The 26,461-nt window shown below is 38.2% G+C and overlaps 1 protein-coding gene across 2 annotated transcripts in view; it reads right to left on the bottom strand.

The window, feature by feature from the left end:
- Positions 1-26,461, bottom strand: part of SLC35A1 (solute carrier family 35 member A1) — a 36,167-nt gene that overhangs the window by 3,983 nt on the left and 5,723 nt on the right. Inside the window, exons 1-6 of one of the 2 annotated variants that reach the window (XM_021089797.1) lie at positions 26,204-26,336; positions 12,926-13,114; positions 9,244-9,403; positions 8,901-9,053; positions 3,294-3,360; positions 386-562 (exon numbers count right to left, since the gene is read on the bottom strand). In XM_021089797.1, coding sequence (XP_020945456.1) covers positions 386-562; positions 3,294-3,360; positions 8,901-9,053; positions 9,244-9,403; positions 12,926-12,948 — 580 coding nt within the window. In that variant the 5' untranslated portion in view covers positions 12,949-13,114; positions 26,204-26,336. Of the gene's footprint in view, positions 1-385; positions 563-3,293; positions 3,361-8,900; positions 9,054-9,243; positions 9,404-12,925; positions 13,115-26,203; positions 26,382-26,461 lie in introns of those variants that run through there. The other variant, XM_003353254.5, reaches the window with a different exon arrangement.

Below are 26,461 nucleotides of genomic sequence, written 5' to 3'. Positions count from 1 at the left end.
CCTAGAGATGTCATACTAATTTACTTAGGAAAATACTATTTTCCTTAGAAGAGTCATCTTAGAGAGTTTTACTAAAATTGAGTAGTAGTTCCTATAAAACAACATTGTTTTTCAATGCCCAAAGGGCTATATATAGCCTGCTACTAAATTGTACACTTTTATTGCTAACACATTAGATAACTTTTGATTGTGAAGGCAAAATTGCTTTGGGATAGCTCTGCCACAAAAGTAAGTCAATAAAACCAAAATTACATTTTCAAACTGGTATTCACAGTATCAAAGGGACAATTTCAAAATGCTACAAAGGCTTAAAATGGACATCTAACTTAAAAAAATAAATATCTTAAAAAGATTTGCCCACAGTTTTTAATTCCTGGATACTTACAGATGACAAGCCAGACATAATATGTATAACCATAGAAAAATCCTTTTTCTTTAATTTCAGCTCCATCTGACAAGTAGACGCCAACTAATGTCACAACAATCCCTGATAGATACATTTGAATGTTTCTCACCCAAAGGGAAGTGTCTGAACTCTTTAAAACTTTTTCAAAATATACTCCTGAAAGAAAATTAGGCATGCAAATATGAAATAAAGATATTAGAAATTAAAATATCTTTCATTTAGAACAACCTTAAAATAAGATAAATATATGATTTGGGAAACAAACATTTTACAGTAATTAAATGCACATTTATTATGTCGGTTGTGACACGGGCATAGCAGATACTACCAATCTGTATTTTTACAGGGCATGCAGAATTAATAACCAAGAGTTATTACATTTTACAGTCTCTCAAATTAATCAAGAATAGTTTCTGCCTTTATTATAGCAGTGAGAGAGATCACAAAAGCTGTTAATGCCACTAGAAGACTTGCTTTGGTCAGCTAGAAAACTATACTATTAGTCATCTTAATCATACCCCTATAATATCTGCGTAGTAATGAATATGCCAACTTTGCAAAATAACCTGTATAATTTTTTTTTTCTTTTTTAGGACCACACCTGCGGCATATGGAAGTTCTCAGGCTAGGGATTAAATCAGACCCATGCCAGATCCAAGCCGAGTCTATGACCTACATCACAGCTCTCAGCAGTGCTGGATCTTTTACCCACTGAGCAAGGCTAGGGACTGAACCTGCATCCTCATGTGATACTAGTTGGATTCTTAACCTGCTGAGCCAAACAGGAACTCCCAAAAAAACCTATAATCACCACTTTTCAGAGTAAAAACACAACCAAAGTAAAATTTAAATAGAACTTGCTGAGTGAAACCAATTTCCTTTAAAGTCCGGGTCCACAAGCCAAGTTCATACACAACGTCAGAAGGACCATGAACTCCTTAACTAGATAATACATTTTGTATATAAATGTGTATTTTTCTGGCATTAAGGATTCATAGCTTTCTTCAGATACTCCGAAAGAGCACATGAACACGCCCCCCCCCGCCAAAAAAATCACATACTACTGCTGTAAGTTTTATACTTCAAATGAATGCATGTTTAACAAGGACGCTAAAGAAACACTGTGTTAATTCAAGACTTAGGAATTGTCACTAAAGTACTAATTAACTAAAAATTCAAATGAAAATCAAGATTGTTTTTGATGAACCTACACTGGAAAGAGCCAGAGAATGGGAATAAACTTATCATGATATTCCTATTTCTACTTTTGACTTTCCTATCAAGGAAAACCATTTAACTATTCAGTGCTTAGTTACTCCAAGCACAGAGGGATCTTAAGCCACTCACCATTTCCTCAACTTTATTGAGAGGCTGAACTAAATACAATGTTGGACACAAACATTTAACTGTTCAAAATACTGCTAAAAATCAAATAGCATATTGGGGGGTGGTGTGGCGGTAACTCAATTTTTGTTTCTAATTTGTTAGCGCCTAAAAATAAAAGTTTAGCATGACTATCATTAAGTATATCCCTAAATTTAGATTTTACCCTCTTAGAAGAATATTTCACTTCCATATCTAGCCTACTTTCCTAGTCAAAAATAGTCGTAACTCTTAAAGTAGCACAAATATAAATATTTAGTTAGAACTAATATACAGTGTTGATTTACAGTGTTCTGTCAATTTCTACTGTACAGCAAAGTGACCCAGTCACACATACATATATATACATTCTTTTTCTCACATTATCCTCCATCATAAGAAACTGGATATAGTTCCCTGTGCTATCCTCTTTACTAAAAGAACTTTCAGTTTCTTCTCTGTTGGACCTATTTCTAAGACACATTTCATTTCTTATGTTGCATTTTCCCTTTTAGGAAAACACTTAAGTGTCCACTGAGTGATACGGCACAGGAAGCCTTATTTTCCTAAAGTCAGTTGTAAGGCTGATGGGGTGTGAACCTCAGAGTAGTCAATGAAGCAGAGCTATTTCTTTATAGCCCTTAAATGTGACATGTTAAGAAAACAGTTGAAATGTATACCATATTTTACACTGTCACATTACTATTATTATTTGCTTTTTAGGGCTGCACCCATGGCATATGGAAGTTCCCAGGCTAGGGGTCTAATCAGAGCTGTGGCTGCCAGCCTACACCACAGCTCACAGCAACGCCAGATCCTTAACCCACTGAGTGAGGCCAGGGATCGAACCCGCATAATCATGGATACTAGTTGGGGTCATTACTGCTGAGCCACAATGGGTACTTCCAAAACTGTCTCTTCTTGATTCAGTGGAGGATTGCTTGTCCCTACACATGACTCGAAACTTCCATGATTATCTGATTTGAGTGATTTTGGTGCTTTCCTCCCTTTGTGGCTGTGACTTATCCCAGTTAGGTTTTCTGAGGTATTCTGCAGCCCACCCCAATTTCCTCCCTACTCCAGAGTTACCTATCTGTTGAAGCAGAGGAAGAACCTGAGGTTACAGGGAAAAACAGATACTGAGCTGGTAACTAACAATGTAAAGTAGCAAAATCCACCCTGAAGATAGTGCCAGCTCCAGGAAAATAGAAAGGTCCTTGAGCTTTCTGATGGCTAACTTCCTCCCTTTTCTGAGGCCTTTTTTCACTTATTTCTGGATTTTTAGCTGGACTGGGGGTAGTCAAAGATGACAGAAATACATTCTGAGATAATTCAAGGACAAATTAAGTGCTAAGGTCTAAGCTGAGTTCAACACTACCACATGCTTACTGGAAAAGCAGCTGACACAAAACTAAATAAGAACAAAGGTAAGCTTTAATGGGAATAAAATGGTTAGTTATGCTAAAGCAAGATAAAGTTTAAGGTTTTTTTTTTGACAGAATAAAACAATGCTTTTATGATTTACCTGCAAATCCTGAGCACAATACAGCAATTGCTATAGCGCCAAATCCTAACAGTGGATTCTGTTCCACCTGTAATAGTAATGTTTTAAAAGGTATTTTTAGTGACTAATAAATAGAATTCATCCAAGAGACTAAACAAATGAATAAAAAAGTCAGTTTATAGTTCTACTGAAAGGATGTGCCACATCAGATACAGCTATTCTGTAGAATAAGACAGAACTAGGAGTTCTTGCTGTGGCTCAGTGGGTTATGAATCTAACTGCACCAGCTTGGGTCACTGCAGAGACGCAGGTATGATTCCCCAGCCCTGCACAGTGGGCTAAAGGATCTGGTGTTGCTGCTCAGATTCAATCCCTGGCATAGGACTTTCCATATGCTGCAGGTACGGCCATTAAAAAAAGAAAGAAAAAAGAACCAAACAAAAGGCCATCCCACAGAACAAAGTACATAAATTAAAAATGTGTCCTCCAGAGTTCCCTTGTGACACAGAAGTTTAAGGATCTGGCAGTCACTGCAGTGGCATAGGTTTGATCCCTGGCCTGTTGTGGCCAAAAAAAAAAAAAAAAAAGTATCCCTCAGATTACAGCCACAGTAAATTCTGGATGTAATGTGTGCTGACTTCCTAATAGCAATGAGCATCCTTGCATAGGATTCTGCATAATAAGCCTGCCTCTTAATTTTAACCTCTGCTACCACTATATAACTCAAGCTCTTAAAGCCTCAATCATGAAAATCTTAGAGCCTTAATTTGTTTTGTTTACTCCTTATCACCTATAGAATGAAGTAATGACTTGTAAGATTTCCTACTTTACTAAATTGTTATTAAATATTAATAGCATGCCTGCTGTATATCAGATATACTGTATTATATGATAAATGAATAAAGATGAAATACACAGCTCTGGTTCTTAAATAGTTCTTAATATGGCAGATATAGAAACATCTATCTATACATAATACTTTGCTAACAGGCTCAGGTATATGGGCCCCAACTTTATTTCCTTTTCCGTAAACTAACCCTCAGGACCCTTCATCATAGTAGTTAACACTGAAAAACTAAAGGGTTGCAACACATGACTAATATGGCAAGCACATACCTTGTTCAAAATAAATAAGCCTACTCTAAGGGGAATAATACTTTATGATAAGTATCTGAGAGAGAAAGCTTGGTCTAAAATGTCTGCATGAAGGTGAAAGGAGAAATAGAAGATATCACAGACTAATAGTTCTCAAAGTGTGTTCGCTGGACCCAAGGGCAGCAGCATCACCTGGGAACTTGTTAGAAATGAGAATTGACAGGCCCCTCCCCAGACCTACTGAATCATAAATGATGGGCATGGGGCCCAGCCATGTGTTGAACCTTCCCACTGGTTCTGATGTACACTGAAGTTTGAGAACACTGCTACCGACTAAAATTGATAAACATGGATGCCTTCCTAATACAAACTAAAAGGCTGGGGGAGTTCCCGTGGTGGCACAGCAGAAACGAATTTAACTAGGAACCATAAGGCTGCAGGTTCAATCCCTGGCCTCAATCAGTGGGTTAAGGATCTGGCATTGCTGTGAGCTGTGGTGTAGGTCACAGATGCAGCTCAGATCCCATGTTGCTGTGGCTGTGGTATAGGCTAACAGTTACAGCTCCGATTTGGAAGATGGTTCAAGAAGGGTAAGAGTTTCTTTAACATGAGATTCTGGACCCCTAGCCTGGGAACCTCCATATGCTGTGGGTACAGCCCTAGAAAAGGCAAAAAGACACACACACACACACAAAAAAACTACAAGGCTGGGGATTCAGAGGAGAAAAAATGGTATGAGATGTCATCTATCCCAACAACTGCCAGGAAGCTCTAGCTACTAAAAATAATGTCTGATAAATTCTTGACTTGCTTTTCTGCCAGTTTAATCTCTGCAGTTAGGGAAAATGGTGATAGACACTGCTCTCTGCACTTAATTCTGACTGATAAGAAACTGCTGGGTGATAAAGTGGAAGTGATGGAAACTGAAAAATGGCAACCATGTTGTTCTGGCATGAGTAATAGCCAAACACAGCAGAGTTAAGAGACTTGAGCTCCAGTCTTGAATAAATCAAAATTTAAAAAAATAAAACTTAGTTAGAAATCCACAGCTAGTGGGAAGATGGTTCAAGAAGGGTTAAGAGTTTCTTTAACATGAGATTCTGGTGAACAGTAAAGAAATCAGTGTTGTTAATCAAGGGCCTCTTCAATAAATTCTGATTTTATCAGAACACTAAAAAAAAAAAAAAAAAAATTAAAACTACAGCACATAAAACCAAGAGACATCAACCAGGAATTTTAGTACCAAAAACCTGAAAATTAAGTGGAGGCTTGCAAAAATTCTTAAAACTAAAGAAGGTTTTTAAAAGCTAGGAGTAAAACAGTATGCTTCTTCAGCTGGATTATGTACTGTTAGATGGCAAAAAAAAAAAAGAGAGTGACCCAAATTAACTTCCCATTTTCTCTGAATAATGATCCTAAATGAATGAATGCATGGGAACCAAAGTCTATTATAAGAATATCTACCTAAGTAAATTTGGAAGTATCTTAACCAAGAACAGTAGCAAATCAAGACACTGATTACCGTATCTTTGAAGAATAATGGGGCATGGAAGCTATGTCAGAAATTTTGAATTGGGCAAACACTGCCTCATTTTCAAAAAGGCAGAGGGAAAGAAAAACTGCAGAAATTACAGACAGCAACTTGAGAAGTGTAAGGCAGCTCAGTACACTTACCAAGAGCACAGGCTCTGGAGCCACACTGCCCCATTCAAGCGATGTGACTGGGACCCATTACTAGCTTTCTTTGCCTATCAGTTTCTTCATATGAAAATGGAAATGAAAATGCAAGCATCATATGGTTGTTGTGGGCTTAAGTGAGTTAATATATGTAAAGCACTTAAAACAGTGCTAGTATCTAATGCTCACCAGTGACTACAGCTGTCATTGTTACTGAATACTAGCACAATGCTAGAACAGATGACTTGAAGAACTTCAAAAGTTTAACGGTCACCACAAGAAAATCGTGTGGCTCCATAAGACCAAGACAAATCAGATTTTCCAACTGAAAGGTTGCTAGTATAAGTGACAAAGGGAATTCCATAGGGATAATGTTTAGCAATAAGTCTGACAGATTTACATGATGTTTTTGTGAATGAAACAGAGAAAGGCAATGAGGATAACAGTAGTTACATTCACAGCTGAGTGAAATTACAGCAAAGTGCTAATTAACAGAATAAAACCAAGCTAAACCAACAACCAGTACCAACTTGCCAGGCATGTGAATGAGCCACCCTAGAAGCACAGCCTCCAGACCCAGGCAAGTCTTCAGCTGACTGCAGCTCTCACCCATCTTATGAGAGACCTCAAGCCGGAGCCACCTAACTCAGGCATCCTCAAACTCCTGACCCATAGAAACTAGGAGAGGTAATAAATGTTTCTTAAACAAGAAAAAAAATCAAGCCAAAGAGAGGTTTAAAAGTATTGCCACAGAACTCTGGTTCTGTCCTGTCTAAAATTTTCTGAAGACTCAGAAGACCTATGTGTTGAAAGTACATATAGAAAGTGTAACTTTCAAAGAATAAGCTGGAGTTCCCGTTGTGGCGCAGTGGAAAGGAATCCAACTAGGAACCATGAGGTTGCGGGTTTGAGCCCTGGCCTCGATCAGTGAGTTAAGGATCCAGCATTGCCGTGAGCCTTGGTGTAGGTGGCACCCGCAGCTTAGATCCCGCGTTGCTGTGGCTGTGGCGTAAGCCAGCAGCAACAGCTCCGATTAGACCCCCCAGCCTGGGAACCTCCATATGCCGTGGGTGTATCCCTAAAAAAAAGACAAAAGACAAAAAAAATTAATAAAAAAGAATCATCTAAAAATGGATAAGGACTTGAAAGACCTCAAAGGTCTGAACAATAACCCAAAACTAACATGGTGATCTTAATAAAAATGAACACGCTTGTATTTTGGTTTAGAAGAAGCCCACTGCACTAAATGCATTGAGACAAACCCTATTTGTGTGAAACAATTACATGTGGTTATATAATCAGTTATAGAATGGATAACCTCCCCCAGCCAGGGGAAGGAAAACTAATATTTCAGGCCAACTTAATAAGTCTGTAGTATTCAGAGCAAATGACACCTCTCACTACTCAACATCTGGAGATGGTGTGAACTTTTAGGACATCCTAAGGAAAAATAACAGATAAAGGCATCTAGAGGAGAAATACAAGGCAGTGCTGGGGCAAGAGCCAGGGGTCAGAAAGTCTCTAGAAGCCATATTATAGAAAAACAGCAACGTGGTTTCAGTGGGAGAAAAGAAGACTTATAGAGGGTGGGATGTGAGATTGTTCCCACACATTCAAAGGATCACATGGAGTTTGTAGGGATTTGAGTTAATTGGACAAGAATAAAAAACAATGTGAGGAAATACAGGAAGTTGTGTTCTGTTTAAAATACGAAAGAACTTTCTAGAGTGTTCCCAAAGTAGAATAAGCTGCCCTACATTCTGCTTTAGTTTACTAAGCTTTTCATATACATCACCTTTGTGAGGCAGACCCTTTCTAAAGGCTAAATATTTAACTTTTAAGTGTTTGCCTTCTCAAATTATTTCTCTACAGGTTTATGTCCTAGTTATATGTGCAGTGCATATTTGATCAGTGTTTTGAAATGTCACCAAGAATATGAGCGTGTTTAAATATCACATAAAGACAATAAATGTTAATTTAAAATTCACTGTCTGGGAAAGAAAATTCCACCAGGCCAGAAAGTAACTAACCAAAAAGGGCTGACTTCCTCCTTTCACAAGCTCTGTGTATATCCCCAGAGATGCCTTAGGGTCCTAAGAGAATCATGGTCTTTCATTTGCTAAGAGTTAAAGAAGAGTATTTGGTTGCAAAGGGAGTCTCCTGAATTTAAGGTCTTTCATTATAGTTCCACTTCCTACTTCTCTTTGGGAAAATACCCAGTTAAAGCATATAACATTAAAAAAAAAAATGGTATGTACTTTTAACCTTTTAACCTATTAACATTTAACTCTTACTTAAACTGAAGTAAAAGCACTTTTTGCCCTCTTCAATTATCGGTAAAAATACTACTCTGTAATCCCTAACATTGACGGTGGGTGTATGTGCTAAAGGACCAAAAATATTTGAGTTGTGGGAAAACATGAAAATTAAATGGAGAGAACCTTGCCCAATATTTCTCTGAAAATGTCTAAAAGAGGCCCAGAAGTTCTGAACATATACACTGTGTGGAAGTGGCACAATCTGAGTCACAGGTTAGCTATTAACTATGTAACTGTGGATAAGTTACTTCACCTCTTTGGACTTCAATTTTATCATCCATAAAACAGGGTGGATTATATTAAGTTTAGGATACCATCTATCTCTAACATATTTTATACATATTCCCCTCTTAAAAAAAGGAAGCCAATAAGTATTCCTATCCTTAACATTATCCTAAGGGGAAAAAAGCCTATCTATAGGGTAAAGGTCATTTTCACTCAAAGAAATATAATCATGCTGCATTCATCAGTGTGACTGAAGTGCATAAGACTTTTAAAAGTTTGCCATTTTAGTTATGGTAAGTATTTTGTTTCTTACCATGACTTTTGTGGCTTCGGCTGGTTTCCACTGTACAAGTATGACTCCACCACACAACATAAAAACTGAAATCCACTGTAATTTGCTGAGTGTTCGGTTTAACATTAAAACAGTACATAAAGCAGTGCAGGGAATCTTCAATTGATAGGTCACCTGAAAACAAAACAATGAATTAATGAACTCAGCTATCATTCGACTCTGACATTAATATATTATTTCTGATGCCATTAATAGAATTGTAGAGAAAAATATCTGATAGTATGATAAAGGGTTAATAAAAATCTTTTCACCGTAAAACATTTCCTGAGATTCTGCACTTTTCATTATCATTTACTCCACTTACCTGGTACACTGCTGCATCCAGATTGCTAAGAGCTAGGAAAGCCATGTTGTTCTGAACAGCATACACTAAGGAAGGCACACTCAACTTCATCAGTTCCTTGGGGCTCCCCAAGACATTTTCTCTTAAAGATGCCTTGAATCTACCCAGATTACCAGTTTCTCTTTGAAAACAAAAGGGGGAAATGAGAAGGGGTGAGGAAAAAAATGAAAGACTATTCTTTCCATTAGATACCATCACACATAGGACAGCTACAATGTGTTAAGTCCACTGATGTAATTTCGCAAACTTAGTTTTAGAATTTGTACCAAATTTTAGATATATTAAAAGAAACATACCAGCAATGCATCCTCATAAAAGAAAAATATTACAATTTCTGTTTGGGGAAAATATGACAACAATTAGGTTTACCATCATTAACCTCTGATCTAAAAGCTCCAGGAGCTTTTGAGTACCTAAAACAAAATAACCAGAATTGCTGATATTATCTATAAAAAATTAATCCCTGGCACTTTAACTGCCATTGCATCAAGTACACCCGGATTACTTTTTAGATGATCAGGTTGCATATCCATTTTTTAAAAATTCTCAAAGAGTTCCTGCTGTGGCGCAACGGGACCAGTGGCATTTCTACAGCCCCAGGATGTAGGTTTGATCCCCAGCCCAGAGCAGTGGGTTAAAGGATCCAGTGTTGCCACAGCTGCAGTGTAGGTCACAACTGCAGCCTGGATCTGATCCTTGGCCCAGGAACTCCATATGCCATAGGGTGGCCAAAAAAGAAAAAAAAAAAAAAATTAATTACAGTAGATTTAAATTGCAAACAAAAGAAAAGAGCTTTAGTAGTAATGTAAGTTATTTGGGATAAGAATTGAGTTATTTACATCAGTATTTGTAAAATTGAGATGTTTAGTGCTTGTGCAGTAGACAATAAATATCTGATTTAAATAAGCACAGTCTTGGAGTTCCCAGTGTGGCACAGTGAGTTAAGAATCTGACCACAGTAGGCTAAGAACATGACCGCAATGGGTTAAGAATCTGACCGCAGTGGCTCAGGTCACTGCAGAGGGGTATGTTGGATCCCCAGCCCAGCGCAGTGGGTTAAAGGATCCAGAGTTGCCACAGCTACAGCCTAGGTCACAGCTGTGGCTCGGATTCAATCCCTGGCCCGGTAGCTTCCATATGCCGTGGGTATAGCCATAAAATTTTTAAGAATAATAAATAATAACCATATTCTCATAAAACTCAAGTATATAAATTTGCAGGAAACATGAATAATTTACTAATACCAATAAAAATAAACTATATCTATACCGTACATAAAGTTCACTATTTGACTGCATACTGATTAGTGCATGTTCTTAACTATTCTTTTTCCTCAAGAGGAACTAGCTATTCTGGCTCCTCTTTCCCCTGCTCTAAATCAGCTCATTTATTTCCCTAAATGACAAATCAAAGGATGCCTTATAAGCATCAACACCAAAAAAAGTGCTACATCAAAAGGGTCCTAACTACAGCTCGCAGTATCCTTAAGAGATGATAATACTTTTTTGGGAGGACATCTCTTTCAACTCACAATATGCCTCTACATTTTTGGTTAATACATTAGAACCAAGTCATTAATTGGATTTTTTCATATTTAATTAGTGTAAAAAATCACCCAAGTTCTAAAGGGGAGCAAAAAGTCCATAAAGTCAAAGTGACTACCTATACTTATCCATTGTGGACACTTCGGCCCCAAGGAACTACTTGAGTAAGACAGGAAATTTGGCCTGGGCAACAGAAACAAAAGATGTCCTTTTTAGTTACAGATCTTACTCTGTTGCCAAATTTAACAGAGTCCACACCACAATGGGAAATCTATATGCTGAAAAGTAATACACACAGCCTGGTGGGAGGCTATGAACTACCCAAAGAGGAAAAGGATACCAAAAAAATCACTCCACTGAGCAATTCTAGTTTTCCAGATATCTGAAGAGTGGCCCTGTAAATATTTAATATTCTTTTTTTAAACACAAATCTAAGATGGTCTATATAATTCGCCACATCCTAAAAGCTCAAGGTTTTCCCTCAATTTATAATTATAAAAGGTGAGGAGAAAAAAAGATTAAAATTAAAAAGAGGTATCACAGAGGTCGAACTCAAAGAACGATCTTAACAAAGTGATATATTAGAAAACATAACTGAACATTTTCTTTATGTCATAATTCTCACTCGGAAGCATCATATAATGGCAAAGACATAAATCTTATAGGTAGTGTGAAGTACAGGACACGCTTTCACTGTACCATTACCTAATGCCCTTCCTACAGAATACTGACTAATACGTATACCTATGTATCCTCCGAGGGGCTCCCTAAGGAACCAATGAGAGGTACCTGTTTGTGCCCATCTTTCACATTCCACTTCCTTCCATGTCCACTTATCTCCCACATACGATTGCTCAAGCTCTAGTACGGTAGCTATTTATCCCTTCCTTACTCCCCAGCTGTGGGCAATGCCATCTGACCCCACTCCTTAGAGATGTTCTAAGCCTTCAACAGCATCAAATGAATTTCTGGCTATCCAGAGAACAGAGACAGAGTTGATTTCTTTATCACTGGCTCTTTGCTCTGCTATGGGCTGCTTAAGGATCTAACTGCTACTCCTATTAACCACCATGCTTGCACCAATATTCAAGGTTGCTCTGGTCCCTTTTATCCTTTCTTATCTCTTCTCTCGCCCTTTTCAGCTTTCACATCAAAAGAAGGACCTGTGACACATCACCAGCTAGTCTGACTACTCCTGTCCTTCAGTGTGGCAAACCAGTAGAGTGTGGTGTGCCCAGATTAAGCTTCTGGCTATATCCTTTTTATTACATATTTAAGAACTACTACTTCTTCACTGCCAGAGTCTTTGGTATCTTTTTCTGGTTCCTTCTCCAATGCATATATTAGAGAAGTCAAGATATATCAGAATGCTAGTTACTGGAAAGCTAAGTTTCACCACGGTACCTTAGAATTTTATCAATATTATATGATTATAATAAGTAAGATATTTGAAGTAAGTTACAAAAAAAGCAGAGGATGCCAAAAGAACTTATTAAAAAAAAAAAAAAGCTCAGGAATAATTAATGACATCAGAAAGCAGAATAAAGAGATTTAGGAGGTATAAGAAAGAATATATGGGAATCTTAGCACACAGTAAGTTTTAAAGAAGGTGGTAAATTATCTCAGTATTAAGTTAAATCTTGCTTAATTTAACATATTTATTAAGAATACAGCTCTAAAACTTATAGTTCTACTCACTAAAGTTAAAAAATAACAACAGCAATATATCTTCCAGAAAACACTAGGAATCATTGAAACCTTTTGTTTTACTGCTAGGTAAACGAAGATAAAGAATCAATTCCAAATATACTACAGCCTTGAATATACTATAAAAAGAAACACATAAAACCAAAGGCCATTTTTTTCTTCCATTCTCCTGCCCTGATATTTTCTTGGAAATCAAATCCCAAGCATTTTAATGAGTACTTTTGTTAAAAACAAACTTATTAAATGTAATTATATAAATTACATCACTAGATAAGAGAAAGAGCATGTATAATCAAAAAGCAAATATTAATTTTTTAGATCTTGTCTGTCCCATTAAATTTACTGTTTGATTTTTATCACTGGAATAGAATCTACGTGCAACCTTTTGTTACCTGAAGAAATGCTGAGGCTCCATGTTGATTGTAGAGAGTTCGCTGTGCCTCCCCCCCTAAACTTCCTACCAACCGCTGAAACCAATTCTTTCTGACCTATGTCTGGTCAAAAGTAGGGCTCATTCTTCCAGCTCCTGATCTGACGAGAACTAGAGGAGGCCTATAATCTTTGGCTAGGTTACCAAGGCACTGTGCAAAATGGAATACAGCAGAAGTTACTCACGAGCTTAAGAAATTTAAATTATATTTACAAAGTTCTTATCATCTGAAAAGTTAATTAAAATTAAGTCACATAGGAGTTCCCATTGTGGCTCAGAGGTAACAAACCTGACTAATATCCATGAGGACTCAGGTTTGATCCCTGGCTTTGCTCAGTGGGTTAAGGATCCAGTGTTGCTGTGAGCTGTGGTGTAGGTCACAGACGTGGCTTGGATTCTGCGTTGCTGTGGCTGTGGTGTAGGCCAGTAGCTGCAGCTCCAATTTGACCCCTAGCCTAGGAATTTCCATATGCCACAGATGTAGCCCTATTAAAAAAAAAAAAATAGGTCACATACAAGATTTTGGGGAGGTAGGTATAAAAACCAATAATGCAGTCATCTGAGAACAAAACTACCCAGCATGTAAGGTGCATGACTTTTACTTCTTCCCCATGACCATAAACCCATTATAGCATAAGTGCAAAGAGGCAGTCAAAATATACACTTGGCAAGAAAAACAGAATAGGGCTGGATAATCTATAACATAAGTATTTGACAGCTTCATTAATTATTCTAGATAATACAATGAAATAGTAAAATAATTTTCTCCAGTCTTATATGGACAAGTATTTCAAAGATTGAAGATGCATTTGATTTATTACTAAACGCACTCAACATATTTGTACGTTTACACATCCTTCTAGGTTTCTTTAGTATTTACAGGCAGTGGTGGATAGCAAACAATGAAAAATTGACTCTTGTTCTAAGATAGTGTGAAAGGGTTTTCACTTCCTTTTCATATTACAAATGACAGACATATCAACAGTGTCAATTTTAATAGCTATGACAGTGCTTAGTAAGGCATACAACTAACTAGCAATTTTCCAGTGAACTGTTGTAGTAATTATTTTAGAAATTGGTAACAACATTCAAATAATTTTAAAAATAACTTATTCACATAGAGCTTTTTGTAATATGAAACTGCTAAGCTGTTCCCCTCCCCCAAAATAATTTCCCTTTCAATATAAAAATGGTCTTATGTAAACATACATGTGCATAACTGTGTATATAAAAAGATAATAATTACGTCTTTGTTTTGTACTAGCAAAAGTCTGGGCACAACCCAAAGACCCATCAATAGAAACTGGTCTATATGATATATCCATATAATAGAATACCATGCAACCCCCCCCCATTTTTTCTGTCTTTTTAGGGCCACACCTATGGCATATGGAGGTTCCCAGGCTAGGGGTAGAATCAGAGCTGTAGTTGCAGGCCTACACCACAGCCACAGCAACCCCAGATCAGAGCTGCATCTGTGACCTACACTACAGCTCACAGCAACACTGGATCCCTAACCCACAGAGCAAGGCCAGGGATCGAACCTGTGTCCTCATGGATGCTAGTCAGATTTGTTTCCGCTAAGCCATGATGGGAACTCCCCAGACAACTCTTAAAAAGAATGAGATTGCTATGTATAGACATGAAACTATCTCTAAAATAAAACACTTAAGTAAAAAAAAAAATTAAAAAACAAAGTACAGTATCAACTGTGTATGAAACTAAAACTCCCAATCAGACCATGTAAACCTTAAACTTTATTTATCAAAGTAAAGCAGCCATCCATTAATTCTCCCCCACACTCCCCTTTTTTTCTTGCAGTTCTAACTTCTAATTGAAACAAGTGTAATTTCGTATTTCAAAAATTACTGGAAATTATAAGTAAAATCAATAAGAATGGTGTAAAACTCCAAATTAATTACAAACAGAAAACAAAACAAAAAAAAAACTGTCAGGTTCTTTTTCATGAATACCAAAATTACACTGAAGGAAAAAAAAGGATTAACCCAAGTATTCTAAAACAAGTCTTTTTACTATATGCTCTTCAAGTAAAGGCAAAAAGAACTACATACAAGTACTGAACTTTAGTTAGTAAGCTTGTTTTTTCACAGATGTATGTTAGACATTCTGAATCTACTAATTACATATTCTAGGACTGAGCAAATGAGTACATATCTTGAGGTTAATGGAAGTCAAACTCTTCACCATTGAAAAGGGAATATGGAAAAGGGGAAAGTTACAATAAACTCTGTGTTGTTGGATCAGAACTGTAGGTATCAAACAATATATAACTGACAGTTACACACTCACACACATACACATACAGAGATAGAGAAACAGGTCTGGATGTACACACACCTATTTCCTAACTCTGTCTACTGAAAGGGCCCAGAGGTAATGATATCCTTGGGAGCGATGTGCACACCTTGTGTCTATCTTCTCGTTTCTAAATACCATTCTGGAGGGGGAAAAAAAAAAAAGAACAAGCCTTCTTAGAAAAATGTATGACTTCAGGGTTAGGGTAGGGAAAGGATATGATAAGCCTTAAACATCTTGGTATGCTAAAAAGAAACTGCTCAGGAGTTCCCGTCGTGGCACAGTGGTTAACGAATCCGACTAGGAACCATGAGGTTGCAGGTTCAGTCCCTGCCCTTGCTCAGTGGGTTAACGATCCAGCGCTGCCGTGAGCTGTGGTGTAGTAGGTTGCAGACTCGGCTCGGATCCCGCGTTGCTGTGGCTCTGGTGTAGGCCAGTGGCTACAGCTCCGATTCGACCCCTAGCCTGGGAACCTCCATATGCCGTGGGAGCGGCCCAAAGAAATAGCAAAAAGACAAAAAAAAAAAAAAAAAAAAAAAAAAAAAAAAGAAACTGCTCAAAGATTGATTAAAAAAAAACATATATATATATGCTAAAAAAAAAAGAAACAGGAGGAAGCTTCGAGAAGATCCCACTGTCCAAATCTGGGACAATTTGAGCATAAAAATAAATAATGATAATAATGGATTCCAGCCTATATAATAAAATAATCCATGAATCTATGCTGAGAGGGAGAGAGGGGAAAACTTCTTAGAGTGGAATGCCAACCACTAAATGTATAGGAAGTGATGGAATTGGGAAATTATCATTTGGCAACACCCAAGGACAATAAAAATGACGAGAAAAAGGATATGTACCTAGTTTCAAAGTATTTCCCCATAAGATACTCATTAGTTACAAAGAAAAAAATGGTAAGTTTATTTGGAGAAACCTAGCAGGCACTACCTTGATCGAGAAATCAAGGTTAAATCACCAGTAAAGGGGCAAATGGATATTATGTGCTTTGTGATACGCTGCACGGAGAAGGACACATCATTTCTGTGATATTCCTGACCAAAAACCTAAATTTAATCATAAGGAAGCATTCAATAAACATAAATTGAGGGACATTCTAAAGGAAATGGACTGTGTTCTTCAACGATGTTGAAGACATGAAAAAAGGAAAAATGGAGTAACTGTCCCAACGTAAAAGCAGCTAGAGATTGGGGAGTTCCCATTGTGGCTCAGTGGTTAACGAATCCGACTAGTAACCATGGGGTTTCGGGTTCCATCCCTGGCCTCGCTCAGTGGGGTAAGGATCTGACGTTGCCGTGAGCTGTGGTGTAGGTCGCAGATGCGGCTCAGATTCTGAATTGCTGTGGCTCTGGTGTAGGCTGGCACCTACAGCTCCGATTGGACCCCTAGCCTGGGAACTTCCATATGCCACAGAAGCGGCCCTAGAAAAGGCAAAAAGACAAAAAAAAAAAAAAAAAAGCAGCTAGAGATATAACAATGCATGTAAAGTGTGATTATTTTACTATTAAAGGACATCGGTGGGCAACTGGCAAAGTTATCTAAGATCTGTGAATTAGATAATAGCATTGTATCAATACTGGTGCCTCAATTTTTATATTCTGTGATTATGTAAGAGAATGTCCTTGTTTTTAGGAAATACTCACTAGAGAATTTAAGGCCAAGGGGCACCTTATGTAAAACTTGCACTCAAAACAGGTCATAAAAACATTACACACACACACCCACACACACACCCACACACACCCACAGAAATCAAGGCTATGTAAATATATGTGGTAAAATGTTAACATTTGAAAATAAAAACTTAGAGAAAAAAATTTTTGAAAAGAATTGAGGAGTTCCCATTCTGGCACAAGGGAAACGAATCCGACCAGTATCCATGAGGATGCAGGTTCGATCCCTGGCCTCACTCAGTGGGTTAAGGATCAGGCGTTGCCAAGAGTTGTGGTGTAGGTCACAGACATAGCTTGGATCCAGTGTTGCTGTGGTTGTAGTCTGGGCTGGCAGCTGTAGCTCCAATTCGACCCCTAGCCTGGGAACTCCCATATGCTGCAGGGGTGGCCCTAAAAAGCAAAAAATAAGGAAGAAAGGAAGGAAGGAAGAAAATAATTGAGATGTCTAACGATGCTGCTAAATGCTCTGTCCTAGCTAATCACAAAAGAGCTCAATTATTTCACTGTTCTAAAAGACTTATAATTTGAAAATTGGAAATCAGGGACCTTGCCTTCTAATCCTATCATTGCCAGTCACTTTCTAGGTACCTTTGGCAAATTAAAACGTCCTTCAGCCTAAGATTTCTCACCATAGAAGATGAAATAATAGCTAAGCCTAAAATAGTGGTAGAGGGATGAAAGAAAATAGCTGTTTACCTGCCTATTTCCCTCACCTGTATTTAAGGGGAGAGGGGAAAGAAGGCTTCCTTACCACCTCCACTCCTGGGAGCCTGCCATTCTCAACAGCAACAATCCTGAATGTCTGAAGGCAGCAAATTTAGTTGCTGCGATCTTAAAAGAGGATGTTTGGCACTTTACATAACACATTTTGACAGTGATTAACAGTTGGTATTCCAGAGTATAGTTATTTGCTTCCAAAAGAAAAGAAGTTAAGATATCTGCTCATTAGGGTTTCAAAAATTCATTTTTCACAGTAGTCCCCAAAAGAAGTATTCTTTGGTTTTTTCCTAAGGCAATTTCAACTTACAACATATATTATAGTAATAATATATTTCAAGTATTTTCCACATATTTATTGCCCAGTTTTCTCAGAGGCCATGCCAAGATATGCATTTCTCTGCCTTCTCTTCTTTTACCACAACCTGAAATATGTGTTTTTACTTCTTCCTGAAGAAATATAAATGAATTCCATGATCTCTGTTGCCCCAGTAATATATCTTAGGCACTTCTCACTGAAGCAAGTCTATTATTTCTTCTAAGAAGTTAAGTATCCTAAACACATGAGGGAGAAAATTTTCAAGTGAATCCTATTTATGATTTTTTTAATTAGCTCTTTTTTAAATATTATAAGTAAGCAGGGCAAAATTAAGCTACTGTCTTCCACGTTTTAGCAAGCCAGAGATACTCTTCAGGCTACAAGGTTTTCCCATAGTATCAATAATGTGGATGTTAGGGTACCCCTGCCTCAGGGGATGCAACCTCAAAACTCCTAAGAGAAAGAACCAAAGAGAATGGGATCTGAGCCATCTGACCTAGACTGGCATTGTGAGTGCTGGACAAATAGGATTCCCTACACAGAGAACCTCCTACCACCTTAAATCCCTACAGAAGCAGGCCTCTTATGGGAAACAGTCTGGAACCCTGCAGATCAGCTTGGTCAGGTCAAATTCATTAGTCAGAGATGACACAAATCAGTCCCTTTCCAGCTCAAAACTCTCCCACAAGAGATGAGTTGCTAGGCTTCGAGTTTCCCAAGTTTCACCAAGAACTATGCCTGGAGCTCCACCCGCCCCTGCTTAAATTCTTGTGACCTGAAGACTCTACGTGGCCTATTTGGGCACTCGACTGAAGTTATGCTAACCCCCATCTGCTTAGTTGAACTCTTCCAAAATTCTAGGATATGGCCTCAGACAAGACTGACTCTTGTTATTTCTTAAACAAGCTGACTTCCATTTGTCTAAACACTGCAGCTACTGCTGCGTGTTTCCTTTTATATGAGGTCTGTGGTTTCCAGATACTGTCCAGAAAACAGCCATCTTTAAGGTATATGGAAACAGAGGCCACTGCAAATGTGAACACATTTACAAGGTGATTCCCATTTAACAATCTCTTCTAACCTCATGAGATTAAATACTTTTATGTGATAAGGTCTCCTGTATTCATTTCTCCAACCCAGACCTCCGTTCTATGTACCAGCCCCGTTAATTCAACTCCCTATTCTGTTCCCACTTGGATATCTGAGAGGCATGAAAAATTTTAGCCCAAATTAAATTGTTGATATCTCCTTCCCTCAAATCTCCCTTCTTCCTGTATCAGAAAAAAGTAAATAAATCTATCCATCCAGTTTTTAATACTAAGAAATATATATGTGATTCTTGACACCTCCCTTTCCTTCAACTGCTGTTGTTGAGCTTCATGGATTCTATTTCTGAGAATCTTCCTATTTGTTAAAATGTATTCATAACCCCCAAACCATTCATCACAGCATCTTCACAATCACCAGTGGCCAAGTACTGAGCTGCAAAAATTTTGAGTTGCCTGGTAAACACATTCTCAGCTGAGGTCAAAAAAGGCAATGCTCTGCCTTCTTGTTTCAGCTCTCACACTAAAAACAAGTGTGGTCTATTGAGTGCCATATTTTTCACACTTTGGTGCTTTTTGTTGGTGACTTTGCTGTTTAAAATGGCCCCTAGTATAGTGCTAAAATACTGTCTGGTGTTCCTAAGTGCAAGAAAGCTGTGATGTGCCTCCTGGAGAAAACACATGCTAAATAAGCTTTGTTCAGGCATGAGTAATAGTGCTATTGGTCTGGAGTTCAATGCTAATGATGAGCCAACAATGTATATTAAACAACATATCTTTTGTTTTGTTTTGTTGGTCTGCAGCCTACACCACAGCTCATGGCAACACTGGACCCTTAACGCACTGAGTGAAGCCAGGGATCAAACCCACATCCTCATGGATACTAGTCAGGTTTGTTATGGTTGAGCCACAATGGGAACTGCAACAAGGTGTCTTTAAACAGAAATAAGGTTATATGTTGATTAGCTGATGAAAATGTTGTAACCAGAGGCTCACAGGAACCTATTCCTGTATTATCTCTAGCAGCAATGGTTCATTACTCACTAATTCAGCATCCATGGTAACTACTGAGATAACAAGAGTCAACAGTGTCTCCAAACCCATCACCAAGTCCTATAAATTCTACTTCTAGAAAATAACTCAAAACCAGTAACTTCTCTTCATCACCCGTGCTCTCATTGTGGCCACAATCTCTAGGCTCTAATAAGCATTCTTACCTCCAACTCTTACACCCTTCCAACCCATTCTTCTCAAAGGAGTCAAAGCGACTTGGGATAGGCACTGCCACGTTAATTCCTGATTTAGACCATTCAGTGATTTCCAAATGCACCTGAGACAAAATCCAAGTCCCTCCCAGGCCCAGAGGGTTACTCTTGTTACCCTGCCAACTCCTCCTGCTTCATCTCACCACCACCTCCTCTCACAACACTCCAGACACACTGATCTGTCATTGTTCTTCCAACACATAGTGCTCTTTCCCTTCTCTGTGCTCTTTTCTTGCCCAACTTCTACTCAATCTTCAGGTCCGGGTTTAAGTGTATCTTCCTGAGAGAGGAAGCCCTCAAATCCCAGTGGAGGCCCCTACTGTACTTATTGACAGCATCTCTACTCATCCTCTTAAAACCAACTGATTGATTATTGATTTGATTACCTAGTTCTCCACTGGACTACAAGCTCCATGAAGGCAAAACTACATCTTTTTAGTTTGCCGCTACACATCTTTTTTTTTTTTTTTTTTTTTGTCTTTTTGCCTTTTCTGGGGCCACTCCTGCAACATATGGAGCTTCCCAGGCTAGGGGTCTAATCGGAGCTGTAGCCGCCGGCCTACGCCAGAGCCGCAGCAATGCGGGATCTGAGCTGCGTCTGCAACCTACACCACAGCTCACAGCAACGCCAGATCCTTAATCCACTGAGTGAGGCCAGGGATCGAACCCGAAACCTCATGGATTCAACTATCCCATTACATCTTTTTTTTTTTTTTTTTTTTTGGTCTTTTGTCTTTTTTGTTGTTGTTGTTATTGTTGCTATTTCTTGGGCCGCTCCCGCGGCATATGGAGGTTCCCAGGCTAGGGGTTGAATCGGAGCTGTAGCCACCGGCCTACGCCAGAGCCACAGCAACGCGGGATCCGAGCCGCATCTGCAACCTACACCACAGCTCACGGCAACGCCGGATCGTTAACCCACTGAGCAAGGGCAGGGATCGAATCCGCAACCTCATGGTTCCTAGTCGGATTCATTAACCACTGCGCCATGACAGGAACTCCCCATTACATCTTTTTAACAATATACTGAAATAGACATAGCATGACTCTCTCTCTCTCCATATATATATATATATATGTGTGTGTGTGTGTATATATATATATATATATATATATATATATGTATATATGGGGGGGTTAGCTTTTTAGGGCCATACCTGAGGCATATGGAAGTTCCCAGGATAGGGGTCGAATCAGAGCTGCAGCTGCCAGCCTACACCACAGCCACAGCAACACAGGATCTGAGCCACATCTGTGACCTACATCATAGCTCACGGCAATGCCAGATCCTTAACCCCATGACTATTTTAAATGTTTGAAGGGAGTGAAACACAGATTATTTGGGTGTGGTAGTGATATGTTTCTCTGTAAATGAACCTTAATTACAAGCAAGACACTAAGAATTTTAAGAATCTCCTGAGTCTCTGCCCCATCTTCAGTTTTAAAGGATATGTAATGATTAGCCAAGACTAAACATACTACTGAGGAAAGAGCATCACTGGAGAGACCATCCTAAATACGCACAGTTCAGATAAAATTGAGGCTCTGGAGTAATACCTGTATCAGCTCTATAAAGTTACTGCACTTGATCACAGGGTAAAGCATAGGAGGAAGGGAAGAAGCTCTTACCTTCTTTAATAGATTTCTTTTCATTTAAAAAGTAGTTCTTTTTTTTTTTTCTATCCATTCCAAAAATTCCAAATCAAAATTTAGTATTATCTAACTTTCACATTAACTTGATTTTCCTTGCAACATAGGGAAAATACATTATTTTAATCATCAAGATCTAATTTTTTCTTCTCTGAAGATTTTTCAAGTTCTAAATATTTAGTTATTTCTAATATAATTCTTTCACATTCTCCCACAATAGCCTGAAATCATCCTTTCTCTCAGATGATAAAGTATTACTTTTACTTTGAAAACAGAGGAAAAAGTCCAATTTCATGTTTTTAGCTTTGTAGAAAGAATCTGTTTAACTTATATGGTAAAGAATTTTCAAATATAAATTCAAAATTATGAAATTAATTTTTTATTTCCTTTGTGTATGGCAAATCAACTTCTAAAATTTCTGAGCAACGAACATTTTCTGGTATTTCAAAGTTTCTCCATCACATCAAGTAAAGCAATGACATCCAACCTGTGTTTTTTGACAAACTACATAACATCCTATTTGCCTCTGATCCGCTTGTTTTAATTACAAACTTTAATGTGTGTACAAAGAAATGACAGCATAGAGAGTATCTGGAAAATCTACTTCTTTGCAACCTTCAGCACAAAATTGAAAAGACAAACATAAAATTAGAGGCTCTTTCATTGCTCTAATTCTTAACCGGTGACTTCATTCTCAGTGGCTCAACCTCATCTGGCCATGCATTTTATTCGTTTTTTCCATATTCTAAGCTGCCTCAGGTGAATTATTACAAACCAGTTGTTCTTCAAGACTAAAAACAACTTGCAACACTTTCACTTGGTATGTTTCCCAAACAGCTATGCTTTAGTTTCTTCAATGATTATCTCAACACATACTGCTGAATAAATTGAAGAAGTGATCACAATGTCCTTTCATTTCTTTCTGCATCAACCTGTGACCTCGTAGGGTGAAATACTTCTTTCTCTTTCACTCTTCTACCATTCCAAAAAATTAACATTTTCATAGATGCCCTCTTAAAAGTAAATCTTTTGCTGCAAGAAATAAAATACAGATTTTTTTTTTCCTTTTAGAGCCGCACCTGCAGCATATGGAAGTTCTCAGGCTAGGGGTCGAATCAGAGCTGCAGCTGCCGGCCTACACCACAGCCACAGCAATGCCTGATCCAAGCTGCATCTGGAACCCTGACCACAGCTGGTGGCAATGCCAGATCCTTAACCCACTGAGCAAGGCCAGGGATCAAACTCGCATCCTCTTGGATACCAGTCGGGCACTTAACCCGCTAAGCCACAACAGGAACGCCTAAAATATTTTCTCATTATGACTAGCAGGTATTCAGTTTCTACCAATGAGTTTTGAATAAGCATATGATAACTTGCAACATATTTCTCCACAAAAATTACACTTGCTTTAAAACCCAATAAATATCAAATGCATTTCACTTCTTTTATGCTTTATAATTTTTTCCAGTGCTTTTTCCACTTGGAAAGTCCTTATGTTTTAAATGATTCTTCTTCACAGTCGAATTCTTGTTAGCCACGTAATAGCAAATGCCAGCCACCAAAACTATGTGTAATTCTTTACTTTTTCCCAATTGTCTCTGGTCCTGTGAACTCTCCAGGTAAATGCTCATAGACGAGCCTCTGCATTATGCTGGTGACATACACGGCAATGGACTACCAGTCATGATGCATGACGGTCAAGTACAGTGTCTGATTCTCCACACCGCTGTTAGTCAATACCATGATTTGATTTGTCTGGTGAATTTTTAGAAATTTTTCTGCTTTTGTTTTGATATAACTTCCAAAAAAAGGTTCCACAAAACAAACTAAAACTGACCATATACATAACACTGAATAGCTTAAGAATAAGAAATACCATATAGCAAGCCATGCAAAGCTGGGAAAGCATCAAAATAAAATGAAAAGCCCATGCAGGTGGGTTGGCAGGACACTAACTGCTGAGCTAAACCAAAGGTTTAGCTTTTTTTGCTTTTTTTGCATGCTGGCTTTTAAAAATTCTTTAGTTACAAAATAACTGAACCATAATTTGATCTTAACAGTTTAAAATAGCTGATTTCATGCCTGACAGTCCTATTTCATTCCTGGGTCATAATTTTTTTCTCCCTACAGAAGTTGGGGGTTAAAGAGAAGAAATGTGTTCCCCTATTGCTCTTTTTCCAATATTTCTAAATTTGTCTTAAAAGAAGTTAGGCCTTACGATTTTATTAATTTATTAACTCTTAAATTGTTATAAGGATGTTGTTCTGGAGTTTCAAACAGAGATTTCTGCCTTTGGAACACTGGCTTTTTTTTTTTTGTCCCTTGGTTTTTTTTTTTAGGGCTGCACCTGTGGTATATGGAGGTTCCCAGGCTAGGGGTCAAATTGGAGCTACAACTGCTGGCCTAAACCACAGCCACAGCAATGCCAGATCTGAGCTGTGTCTATAACCTACACCACAGCTCACCACAACGCCAACCCTTAACCCACTGAACAAGGCCAGGGATCGAACCTACAGCCTCATGGATGCTAATGAGATTCGTTTCCACTGAGCCACAATGGGAACTACAGAACACTGGCTCTTAAAGGCACAATAAGGCCTCTCATTTACCTGACATTATCCAGTATGAAGAATCCTCTAGTAGAAGCCAAATGTCCTTAAAAATGGGTCTTAAATAAGAAACTCTGAAAGGTATAGGATTTTACCCACAATATCTCTGCTTACAAGATACATTTTAAACATGAACTTTATATTAGGGGTTTCCACCGTCAAGCCAAGTTACTTTTTTTTTTTTTTCCTCCCAAAACCATTTTTAGAGTATTTTTTTCAGGTAATCGTTTGTGTGTTTACTAGTTTATTTTTCTGTCTCTTCCACTGAAGCTAAGTTTCGGCAAGCAGAAACCATATCTATTTCATTCATACCTGTATATCCAGCACCTATTATAAAACTGTCACAGAGATATCACTTAATAGTAGTTAACTGAAATTACTGTTGTTGTTTGGCTAGACACACGGCATGTGGAAGTTCCCGGGCCAAGGATTAAACCTGCGCCATAGCAGTGACAATGCTGAACCCTTAACCTGCTAAGCCACGAGTGAACTCCAAATGAAATTTAAGTGTTTAAATGTAACTTAAACGTATAAGTGTGCTACTCCTCACTGCCTTCCTACCCCCACCAACCTACCTCTTGCATCCTATATGAATTCAACTTTCTACATGACCCTGATGGGTCCCCATCTCACAAGTCTCCCCAAGTAATTCCTAGTAGATTTTTTTCTTTTTTTTTTTTTTTTTTTTTTTTTGGCTGCACCTGTGGCATAAAGAAGTTCCTGGGCCAGGGACTGAACCTGAGCCACAACAGTGACAACACAGAATCTTTAACCAATAGGCCACCAGGGAACTCCCTCCTACCAGATTTGATTTAATTCTCACAACTCTATTTTCTCCAACTAAGAAACGAAGAAACTAAAGCTTAGAGAAGTTAAGGAATATGTCAAAAGTCATAATCCCAGTGAGTCTAGAACTAAAACTCGGTCTGTCTCACTCCAAATCTGCTATTCTTGACCCTTGCTTAGACTACATCCTTGGCTAAAATGACTTCCATATGATGTTACTGATTCAAAGACCAGTGCTGTCACTTATTAGTAGGGTAATATTGAAGAGCCTCAGATGCTATATAGGCAAAATAGGGGTAATTATAATATTTACCTAAAAAATGCATAAAGACTACATGAGATAACTAATGACAAGCACTTAGCACAGGAAACACTCAAGACCTGTTAAGTGTTATTTTCACTATATTCCTCTAAAACAAAAGTCAGTAAACAACTTCTCTAAGAACCAAACGGTAAACAGTGTACGCTATGTGAGTCATACAATCCCTGTTGCAACAAAAACAGGGGGCAAACTGGATCTGGCTGATGGGCCATAGTTTGCCCACCCTGCTTTGGGGAAGAGCTCTGCTTCAGCACCACTCGTATTGGGGCTGGATAATTCTTGGTTATGGAGTGCTGTCCTGGGGGACAGGGCATTGCAGGATGCCTCTCAGCATCCTTGGCCTCCGCCCACTCAGTGCCATTAGCACCCCCCAAGTTGCATCAACCAAAATAATATCTCCTAGGGGGCAAAACTGTCCCAGGTTGAGCAATCCAACATGTGAAGATGTAGCTTACATTTTCTAATAGAGAAAATAAGTGAGTAAAACATTAATAATTTAACACACCAACATGTATTTATACTCACTTGGCTAAAATTCCCACACTTAGGAATAACTTTATGACTTCTGTGATACACACGGCTGTGGTTGAAAAGTAGAGTTCTTTGTCTGATGTCCTCGTGTATCTTAAAGCTACGGTATAAGCTGCAGCCACCAGGGTCATCACTGCCAAGCAGTATAACTTGAATAATAAATTGACGTTTTCTGGAAAATATGGGCAACAAAGATATTATGTAGTAGACAATATTATGTCAATAAAAGTGAACATTGTACCTCAAAATGCT

Source organism: Sus scrofa, chromosome 1 (assembly GCF_000003025.6).
Source record: "Sus scrofa isolate TJ Tabasco breed Duroc chromosome 1, Sscrofa11.1, whole genome shotgun sequence".
NCBI classification, from domain to species: Eukaryota; Metazoa; Chordata; class Mammalia; order Artiodactyla; family Suidae; genus Sus; species Sus scrofa.
This window is presented reverse-complemented; position numbering and strand designations above follow the sequence as displayed.